Source organism: Dermacentor andersoni, chromosome 3, assembly GCF_023375885.2.
Source record: "Dermacentor andersoni chromosome 3, qqDerAnde1_hic_scaffold, whole genome shotgun sequence".
In the NCBI taxonomy this organism is placed as follows: domain Eukaryota; kingdom Metazoa; phylum Arthropoda; class Arachnida; order Ixodida; family Ixodidae; genus Dermacentor; species Dermacentor andersoni.
In genome coordinates this window covers 90,512,973-90,524,424 of record NC_092816.1, presented here as the reverse complement: position 1 = coordinate 90,524,424, position 11,452 = coordinate 90,512,973, and the positions used below count along the sequence as shown (strand labels likewise).

Here is an 11,452-nt window from a genome sequence, read left to right as displayed (position 1 = left end):
TTGTGGGACGCCCGTAGTAGAGGGCTCCCGATTAAACTTGATCATGCCTATATGAGGTTCCAGCTAGCTTCCGTCTGGCCAAGTCGGGCTGCCAGAACTATACGAAAAGTGAAGAGGACATCACGAAGGCTACAAGGACCCGGGCCAGGACTCCCCGAACTCTTCTGCGCACCGCTCTCCCCCCCCCCCCTTCCCCTGCCCCCGCCAAGCTTTCGTCACAGCGACAGATGAAACAAGAACAAAAAAAAAAAAACGACCAGCAACCATCGACGATCATTGTCGAAGTAAGAAAATAATCGAACGCTTCAAGGAAGCTAATCGCTTTATTGAAGCGATGGTGGGCTTGATGATGTATATTTGCTGCGGCGAGGACATTCTGGAAGAGTTTGCTGTTTCATTGCAGAATTCCGCAGAATACAGAATCATTAACCAGCACATTTGCCGAGCGGTAGTACAGGTAGACAGCACGTGCATCTCGAACAGCTCTAATAGTTGGCATACGGTGTAGTCACTGTAAGAACATGCATACATATTAATAACCCAAATATACGCTCCATTATCGCAATACTGCTGTAATGGAGTGTTTTCCGTTCAGTAACTACTTAGTGAAAATAATTTCAACATCCGCAAACTCAGCGCTAAGACCTTTAAAACAACACTTGCATTCTGAGAAAATAATCAGACGGTACAAGTAAGTGTACAAAGTTGTTCAGACAATATTAGTGTGTCTACGCTCTGGCCCTTACGTGTGGCCCTTACATTCGTGATCTGGCTAACCAAAATAAGAAGCCCGTTTTATTCTGAGGGCAAACGAAATATATAAGTAAATAAGTAAGTAATTAAATAAGTAACTAAGTAAGCAAGTAAATAAATAAATAAATAAATAATGTAGCCCCTCAGTACAAGCGTGCGCGAACTGTGCCGAATACTCCAAGATATCAGCCAAAGCGCACAGTCAGTGCCAACGTAATAAATTTTAAGGTTTTTTGTGAGGCTCTAGGTGACGCGGTCATGCCCGAATCACTTATGTGGCTTCAGTCACCGCCTTAACGACGTAGCTGCATAACTGAGCAGTTACAGTCGCTTGTAGCTTCTATATTTCCGATGAACACTTTGAGGCAGCCGTGCTTCGCAGCTACTTGCGACGATTGGCAAACCGCACTCAGAGAAAGCCCGTACAGAGAGACGCGAACTTGTGCGCCCACGCTATCCCTGTCGGCGTAACCGAGCGAACGAGAGCACAGCGAAAGATGAAAGCGAACGCGGAGCGCAGCGTATACGATGGAAGACGCGAGGAGGAAAGCGGAGAAGGGTGCAGGGAACCATGAGGCGGAAAGCGGAGAAGGTTTATGACGAAAGGGTGAGAAGAAAAGCGTAGTGCGATGACGATGACCACGAGATGGCGCCAGAGTAGCGCGCATCGTCTGGGAGGTCTGTCGGCGGCGGCTGCTGTGAATCGCGCCCACATGTCACCCACGCGCTGGCTCTCGCGATGTGCAGATTATCGAGGCAATCGCGCCAGATTTCGCTCCGTTTGCAAAGTGCCGCACGAGACCGACTGTTAGCGCTAGCCAATATTAGCGCCACAGAGCTCTTGCTATTTATTGCCTAATGCCTTATGTATTAAAGTCTAAAGTCTAATGTCTTAAAGAAGAAAACAAAAAGAAAAGGGGAAAACCCACGAAAAATTCCCATAGCCAAACTTTCTGAACCCCTATTGTGAACTTTGTTTTTGCATGCCTCCATTGTTTGTCGTTTCCCTACTTCCACCAATCTTCCAATCGCCGCTTACTAATCTCTACTGCGGACATGTTTACTTTCCCCCTGCTCTCGCTAAAGGCTTCAAGGAGGGCGGTGGTGCCTAAATCGACCGCTGGGCAGATATCGTCACATTCTAATGAAACCTGCTCCATCGTCTCCCTAGCTTTACCGCAGCAAGCACATTCTTCTTCGCTTAATAAGTGCTCGTTCTAAGGCATCCTGATCTCGCTTCGAATTCGAAATGCAATGAGCTTCACTTTAAGTTGTTATAAAGTGTTTCTTTCTTGATTTTGTTTATTCCTCTTTAGTTACTCATAGCAGGTTTCTTTTCTATTGCCGCCACCGATGAGATTATCTCAGCCTCACCAACTTTCCGCTTGACGATCTTTGTTGCCATGTTGCTCACCATACAGGTCGCATACTTGCTGGTAAGTTTCCTAGTTCTTTTCCTCCACTGTTAACCAATGTTGCTCCCAGCCCGTTTACTTTCTTCCATATTGCTCAGTCGCTCTTCATGATCAATTTTACTGTGAGCTTCTCTCACTTCAAAGCTTGTCCAGCCCATATCACCCTGCTCACTTTCATTTGTAGTCTTCCCGTGAGCGCCCAATGCGAGGCGCCTTACTGACCTTTTGTTGCCATCGAGTCGATCGAATCTTGATTGTACCCCTGATTTCAAACAAACAACCGAATTTCCAAATGTAGGTCTGGAGGATGGATGGATGAATGTTCTGAGCGTCCCCTTTGAAACGGAGAGGCGGGTTGCGCCACCGAGCTCTTGCTGTTATACTGCCTAATATTCTACCTAGGTTAAACAATAAAAAACAAAAAAAAAACAATGTGAACGCACACAACCAAATTTTCTGATCCCCTATTGCGAACTGTGCTTTTGTACGCCTCCTTTTTTTTTTTTTGTCCTTTCCCTACTTTCATTTCACCAATCCTCCAATCGCCTATCATCATCCATGCCTCTAATCCCTATTGCGGACATGTTTACTTTTCCACTGCTCTCGCTGAACCCAAGGGCTTCAAGGAGGCCAGTGATGCCTAAATCGGCCGCTGGGTAGACGTTTTCACATTCTAATAAAACATGCTCCATAGTTTCCCAGCTTTACCGCAGCAAGCACACGCTTCTTCCTTCTTATATCTCGCTTTATAGGCGCGTGTTCTAAGGCATCCCGATCTCGCTTCCAAGTGTTAGATGGGTGCGCGCTAGTGTTCCTGTATATTATACAGGTACACTAGGTGCGCGCGGCAAAGTAACGCCATCTAGAGGAAAGGGCAGGTAACGTTGAACGAAGACGGGAAGGACAAACGAGGCAAAGAGTCGCGGAGTACGAAGGTAGGCAGAGGTGCGCCGGGTCGACCGGGTTAACCTCCTCTGGCAGTTGCTACATGTATTGTTTGCGATACAGGCCTACTGGGATAACATAGTCCTCGCGCGCCGTACGCTGTGTGTGCAAACGAAAGCGTGCGACGGTAAGCAGACGATGGCGGCTCAATCTCACATGCGCAAGGCGCGCGCGCATGACACCGGGGAAGGGGGAGAGGCGGGGCGTTGTATTCGGCCGCGCGCGGTCGCACGGGCTTTATCTCGAAAGCGATCTGGTTTGGTCGCACTGTCTAGTTGGGCCGACGGCTGGTAGCTTTGCTTGCGCAGTGTTCCCACAGTCTAGGTGGGTCGACGGCTCGTAGCTTTGCTTGCACAGTGTTCCCACACCCCAGTTTGCGTTGAAGCGTCACTCCGCTCGCTGCTGCTGCCGCGATTCTTCACGCCAGCGTTTTGGCAGCGTGTCTACAGTCATCGAGTATGAAGCGTTCATGTTTGCCTGAGCGCACCAACACCATGCTGATAGATCTAGTTAGTAAGCGAATGTTGACAACGGGGCGTATCACTCCGGCTGCTGCTGCGTATGGCTCAGCTGCGCGCGCCCAGTCTTGCATACGATCTGCGATGCGGACAGTGCACATGCGTCTAGGCGCACCGGAGGCCGATAACGTCGTGCGCGCAATAGCACCTACATGCTTGCGCGTCACCCGCGTTCACGAAATGAAACACCACCAATTTTCCTTTCACCCGCAAGACAGGTGTCGCCGCTACCGCGGTCGTGAGCGCAGTCGGGTGGTGCTTCAAGGTGGCTTCCTCCGCTTTCCTCCTAGCGTTCTCTCAGTCTTGCATATGTCGCTGGGCTCCACGTTTGCTATTTCATCCTCCGCTATATGCTCGTTTGCTCGGTTTCGCCATGGTACAACGCCAATGCTCAACGCAGAAACTGGCGTCTAAGAGCTGTGCTCTAAATACCCTTAGTTGTGGCAAAGGGAGACAGGCTTGGGGGACGAGCACGCCATTACACTATTGAATGGATTAGAGACCAGTTAGATGGACAAAACCTACTGCTAACACTTGGAACATCAAACAAGTGCTACTAGCATGCCTTCCGCTTCGACCATTAAAATCCAGTGAAATCAACTCGCATTCAGCGTCAATTCTGTGCATTTTCTGCCACTTGCTTCATTGCCGCATGTTGAAATCAGCACCACTAACTTGGGGCCGACAAGCACACCATCACATTCCTAATGTAGCCAAGAGGTAGGCTTTTTTTTCTTCTTTTTTTTGCATGTGTGTAAGATTCAACAGTAAGGACACAACACATGCAAACAATGGCGGCAGGTTTTAGGCAAAACAGCTTTTATTCATACTTTTTTTTTTGTACTAACAGTTCAACCAAGATTACATGCGCTCCGAGATCAGTGCCCGGTGCAAATCTCAAATTAATACAGGAAAGGACAAGCGCCGCACAGGGTTTGTTTTATGCTTTCTCTTCCAATATACATGTGTAGTGCGTACATATATATGTATACATGTATATCTTCGAACGCCAACTTCTCTCACAGCTAGAATAGTAATACAGTTGACCTGTTTCGTGACAACCCTACATATATGCTGAACATATATATGTATATATATCTCTCTCTCTTCTCACACATACCATCTAAACATTATTAATTACACACTGCAATAAATTATGATAAAATATTATGATTTGCAGGAAAATAAAATATCTATCTATTCTACTTACGCTGTACACTTGTGCGACTGCAGTCGCAGAAGAACCGAAGAAAAAAATCTCCCGTCCGTTCTTTGAGACAGGAGGACCAACAGGCATGATAATATTGCCGCTTATGAACATGCGAAAAAACGCCAACGATTTCATATTTATAAGGCTATGTACATGTGGGTGCTGGGATCTGTTATTCACACAGCATTCTGAAGACATAGCAGAGTGCAGACCTCTGGACACACAGACACACACACACACGAATGACAATCTCAACTGAATGTGCTTGACTTTTTAATTCCGTCAATCGCAGCGAACTGTCTTTCTCCTTATGGATAATATGGCATGCCAACATTCGCATAAGAGACTTCAAAAATCTTGGTCAATTATCTGACAGCCAAGATTTGAACCGGATTGGAAAAATGTAATGTTAAAAAGTTTTACGCAGGTATCCCCCCTGGACTAGCCCTGAACATTTTGGTCTTAAGGGTGAAACTGCTAACTTATAACAAGCTGTTATAACACTATGTTAAACTACTGAGTAAAACGAACTTATGTCAAACATAAATGGGACTACGGTATTGCCGTTTTTACAGTTAAATCAGCTTCCCTTTTAGGCATCTGTTTTATAGAAAGGCTATATATGCCCACGCGTCTGTCTATGCGCCACATGTTCTGACCTTAGGTACTGAAACTGAACGGAAGATGCCCGCAATATTACTCAACATAGGGCAGCTATGCCGAAAAAGCAAGTTGTTTAGCCATGTGCTGCACCATTTTGATTACAGAAGCAAGACCATGCAGTGATCGCTGTCTCAAGGCCAATTTAATCAGGCATCAGCCCTGTTAGATTATGCAGTCCCAAATCGTGAAAACCCAACTGTACTCTGTTCTATTCTACTCTGCACTGCTAGTAAGTTGTGAAGCTTACAATTCGCTGCAATTAACACATGTACAACAAAAAAAATTCGCAAAGGTTCAAGACAGGTCAAAGTGCTGGAAAAGGACATTACACTGAACAGGAAGCAACATCAACTGCAGCACAACAGTAATGCTTGCTCGAACTTGCATATCAGTGCCACGCAGTGCAGCTTTACGAAGGACCCATTAAAGATTTTTAGCATACCACCACACTACCATAAGAGCTACAGCTACCTGCTCGACACGGTGGCATGCACACAGCTGGGAAGGTGGCGGTGACAGTATGCTAAAGCTCCCTAATGCCCTGTAGTGGCACCCCCTACCCAGACTTTATCTGCAGTTTGTTTGAGCTACGCGAGCGATTGGCCTTCAAGATTCACCCGTTTGGCGTAATATGCACATAACATAAGAGCGGCAAGCTAGACGAATAGGAGCTGGTCAGTAGCGGCACTAATTTCTGCCCAGCATCACATAAGAGCGGCAAGCTAGACGAATAGGAGCTGGTCAGTAGCGGCACTAATTTCTGCCCAGCATCAGCTACCACCCTGTTTTTGCACTGCACTTGCCCTAAGTTGTGCTGCTCATAAGTTGAGAGCGGGCAGTCATCACAGTATGGTCATTCAGGTAACAAAACACCAAGAGAAATAGTCGTGAAACAAGCGGGAAAGATAAGAACGTAGGAGACAGTAGCCGTGCACAGAACAACCAAGTCTTGCAATATCCACAGGCAAGCTCCTCCACATCAGAAAAAAAGAGAGTAGACCTGGGCACGTAATGACTATACTGCAGCTACAGTTCGTGTGAGCTGGCAACAAACGACAAATCCAAACTCACAGTGGCACCACAAAATGGACACAAGACGCGGAAAGGCGTACAAGTTCGCATACATGGCAGCCCCTCAAGTAACACCAGAGGGCAAAGGCATCCCAAGGAATAGCCTACATAGAAGAACAGCAGTGGACACACTATGTACACACCAATACAAAATTTGTTGCTACGTAAACATGCATTGGATTGCCGACTTCCCACGGCACCTGACACATGCATGCTGGCAAGAGTGTGTGTTGGCCATGGTCTGAAAGGCGTGGTTGCTTGCTATAGCCCAGGGATTTATTACGGCCTTCATCAAGCCTTTGTTTTTGAACTTGAAAACACATCCACAAGATGATGCCAAGAATACAGGTTACGCACGAGACGATCGGTCCAATGCAGGCCTCTGAAAAATCTAGACATATTACTGCCTTGTAACTCCTTATTTCAAGATGTGTCAATGTCCAGCCACCCTACATGAAAACATTAACAATGCTCTTCTGCACAATGAGCATTTCTGGCATGTTCGGCATAAGCCATCAATACAATGTTACCAAGAAAAAGAGTTAAGGTAAGATCACGTACAAGAAATTCAAGAAAGAGCTGGAGTTCTTCCATCAACTAGCTGAATGAGTGAACTTCATTTGCAAGTGCTGCTCCGAACCGTGGCCAGCACATCTCTTGGACACAAATCTCCCACATATTGCAGTGGGGCACAAACAACCATCAGGTTGAAAAACAAGGTGCTCGGTACAACTACATCTAAACCAGGTGCCAGTGCTTTCTATACGAGTAGTAGTGCTAGTGTGTGAATAAATATCTACCCAAAGGGAACACTGTGCTTCAATGTCTTGAGCTATGTGCCAAGAGAAGGGCCATGGTAGCAAGAATATGCTTCATCGCTGGGGTGACTCATAAGAGAAACTACAGCCCTAACCAAGCGAGGCATGAAGGCTGCTAAGTCAAGAAGAACAGATAAAAAAGCAACGCCCTTTAAAATGACTTAAAGAGTTTAGCAGCACGCAGATGAATTTTTAAACATTAATTTCAGTTCCATATAAGATGAGCACCAGTTTAAAATGTATAAAGTTTGCTCAGTATGGCACCGACGTGGTATTAGGCTTGACAATCTCTTACAATTTGCAGCAATGACAGTTCATGCTAAGTACGAGTGGAAATTAGACACGAGAAATTTACCTTCGACAGTGAGACATATAGAAATGCGTTTCCTTACTCGTGCCATTAAGAAACGTGCCGGCTGTTTTAATTGGGTGAAATAATTAATTCCTACAACATGTGTCAAGCCATACCCTTTCTATGTAATTGAATACGCTAAGCAAAACATTCCAGACATGTACCACTGCAACGAATTGCAGACAGAAAGCAGAGGACGTGAAGTGAAACCGACTGCAGCCAAAAAAAAGTAAACATGGCAACAACATTAGCATTGTTACTTCACATGGGTAATAGTGCAGGCTGCAAGGGGGCCGACTTCAGATTGACAGCCAGCAGGTGGAGGGGTGGGGGGGGGGGGGGGGGGCGAAGATATCTAATTTGTACACAGTCAAGTGCTTTAAGAACCTTTGTTCATAATAACAAGTTCGAGAACCACTACAAGGGACAGGTCACTAAGCTACAGGTCTATGAAATACTAGATGCTTTACAGTGAAAAAGTTGCAGCGGCATCTATACAATAGAAAGATAGCAGCAGCAGCAGAAGCAGCTGCAAATGCGAAAATTCTTTTTGCAGCCTGCTGCTCGTTAACATTTACACGCTGTATGGCAACATGTTCACCAAAACATGACAAAAACCTGCCTATTGTCAGCGCAGCTACGAATTGTTTTTTTCATGACCTGTATCACAGCTTGTTGGAAAAGGGGAGAGAAAGGGAGCGAAATAGTGAAGAACTGCATCCTTTCTTCTTACACCATGAAATTTTATGCCATTCAGGTGCACAATTTTTCCTTCGCATGACATTAAATGTCATCATTATCAGGGCCATTTCATTTCTTCACTGCTGTGTACTCAGCATTTTCCTATCAAGAATGCTTTGGTAAGCACAGCATTTCTGACAAGAAAGCACTCGGCATGCAGTGTTAAAGAAACAAATGCCGACAAGAACAGAGATGGCTGTTGGGCGATAACACACACTCGAAAAGGCATAAAAATCTAAGGTGCAAAGGAGAGTAACAGCGTGTCTAGCATCAAAGCTTCAATTTTTTTTTTCTTTTTACACAGTCTTCATATCATTAAGGCCCAGGCAAAACAGTGGTAGCTGAGAGTGATTAGACTGCTCAGAGACATGAAAGCGTAGTCTTGGAGAGTTTAGAACAATGTGTATGTATAGCAGTAGTCGGTAAACCACTTGATGGTGGAAAAAGAGATGAGAAAAAAAAAATAGAGTACGACTTGAAACTGTTTGGCACGTAACATATAATACCAGCAAAGATGTTAGAAAGATGAAATGAGGGAACAAATCAGCAGGCTTTCGAAAGCACAAAATTGTGTGTAACCAAGGTTCTGCCATAAATTGCACATTGTGTGGCTGACTGCATAGAATGTTGACATGGTGTGTTAGAAGTACAAAAGCACCCGCCTCAAGCACCATCTGTCCTAGATAAGACTTGGAGAAGAAAATGAGAGAATAAGAGGTTCAGTAATGCAGAGATTCTTGAAAAGTGATAACAAGCCTGTGCTATCACCGCACAGTGCCAGTACTAGAAACAAAGGGAAACAAAACACCGAATGGTGCGCCCTAAGGCATAAGAGGACCCTGTCATAAATAAAACAGTTCCTAAAGCAAGAACTCGCTGCTAAATTTTTTGCACACGAATACTTGAGGCATACACCAGTGGGAGTAATAAAATATTAGTCATCGTAAAGGCAGAATAGGCTGAACATTACTTAAGCTGTCTGGCCAGATTGCCTTGAGACAATGTCAAAATTATTTGTGCACTTACTACACTTGCTGAGACTAATTAAAAGAAACCACCTAAGCAGCTGAAGTACACACACGTTTTGCTTACAGGACCAAGTCCTTTCACTTCTCTGCCATCATAAGTACGGGAAGCAAGGAATGCACAGGTAACAAACGCCTTATGCATAGTGTGGTAGGTAATGACCAGGTACTACACCAATGGAACAGCCTCATTAGCAGACTGCCACGTCCACACACAGACACACACACACATGGCAAAGTAAACATTGGCAACACGGAACAGGGTCTCGGAACATTGCAGCAGAGCTATCCTATCCAAACGGCAGCCGTTAACCTCACACTGAGGACAAAGACAGAATCAAGGCTTATGCCGTTTAACAAACTCTTTCTGAAACGAATATTACAATGTGGTCATCATTCAATTGCGTCATCGCAGGCGTCGTCGCAGATGGCTGTCCACGCACTGCACTGCAGGGATATGTATATCCAGACAAGGACAGCGTGCTGTTCCAGTGGACCCCCGGGAACGCTGGAAGCGAATGCCCCCTCTCGCTGGTGGGACAGTTCGAAACAAACAGTGAAGGCTGTACAATTGCTGTTTTTAACCGAGCTGAGAGCGATGGGGCAATCCCGTCCCTTGTCTGTGCTGTCTCTCCCGGTGACTATTGACGTTGTCATACCTCACTGAAAATGTAAGAACAGAAGGAAAGGGGAAAGAAAAGACAAGAGGGTGCTTAGAGACATTGAGAGATACAGAAAAGGCTGTTTTTAATATAAAGGTCTACCAGTGTTGTATTTCATGCACTTGTGTATTGCTATTCTTTATTATTTCTGCAGTTTAATTAGGAAGAAGAGTCAATTTCCCCTATGCCTTCCCTGGCTTCTTTGTCTGTTGGCTTTATGTTGTTGTAACTAAGAAATAAATGAACTCCATGTTCCCCTTATTCTTCTTGCTTGTAGTTACTTTGTACAGTTATATACAGAGCTGAAATGCTTAGAATAGCAAAAAACGTTCGTTCATCCCAAGTTTTGTAGGCAGGGACAACACTAGAAAAACATTGCTCGCAAACACTTTCCTCTTTTGCAAATCCACGTAAGTGAAAGAAACACAGGAGAAAAATAGATGTCACTGCAAAAAGTGTCCCTGTACGCAGCCAACTAGCAACGCCGCAGAAATAGTGGGATCTAGCAACATGCTGAAGTCCGACAGAGTTCTGCGATATCTAATACACAAAAAATGAAATCATTTTTGTCTCCATACTGTATAGAATTCTAAAGATATTGAAAAACTCTCAAGTTCTTTGCCCTTTGCATAACAAAATGCCCTCAAAAAGCTTCCTGAGCTACCCTTTTTAGAATGTACTGCCGCTGTCTGACTTAAACCAAAAAATGGCGAAGCATCTATAGCGACTTAACTTCAACAAACATGAGCTGCTAGAAGCCATCAGTGAATGCTTGGAAAAAAAGATGCATAAAGCGTGCAGAATCGAGGCACCATAACTAGACATCTCTAGCACCCTCTGCAGAAGAAGCAAACACACACTTAAGGCAAGCTCATGTTAGATATGACAGTGACTACATTAATCTGCTGCAATAGGATAGGCATCTCCATAAAAAAAAAATGTTAAGGCAATTTTCCTTCCAGTTAAATGTTATGCCAGGAGTGGCAAGAAAGACCTAGTCAAAGACCCAAAATACAATTTTCACTGTGTTGTGCGAGAGCTTCAGCAAATCTCAGCAGTTTCATACCCTGAAACACTTCTTCAACATAGCAAAAAAAAAAAAAATCATTGCCAGTCTGCTAGCAAGGCACCTGCAAACATGTGAGCCAGATATTATTGCTATGCATGCAGCAGGGAACTTATGATCTCGTGTCAAAAGCAGTGAACAGTCACTTGGTCCCGCATCCACAATGTCGTCATCGAAAGCAGTTGGCCCACCAACCCTATTGGCTGACGCCAT

The 11,452-nt window shown here is 45.0% G+C and overlaps 1 protein-coding gene across 3 annotated transcripts in view; it reads right to left on the bottom strand.

The window, feature by feature from the left end:
* Nucleotides 1-4,433: 4,433 nt before the first annotated feature.
* LOC126542456 (uncharacterized) overlaps nucleotides 4,434-11,452 on the bottom strand; it is a 581,200-nt gene continuing 574,181 nt past the window's right edge. For all 3 annotated transcript variants that reach the window (XM_050189555.2, XM_050189564.3, XM_050189530.3), the window contains exon 21: nucleotides 4,434-10,174. In XM_050189555.2, coding sequence (XP_050045512.1) covers nucleotides 10,165-10,174 — 10 coding nt within the window. In that variant the 3' untranslated portion in view covers nucleotides 4,434-10,164. The remainder of the gene's footprint in view (nucleotides 10,175-11,452) is intronic.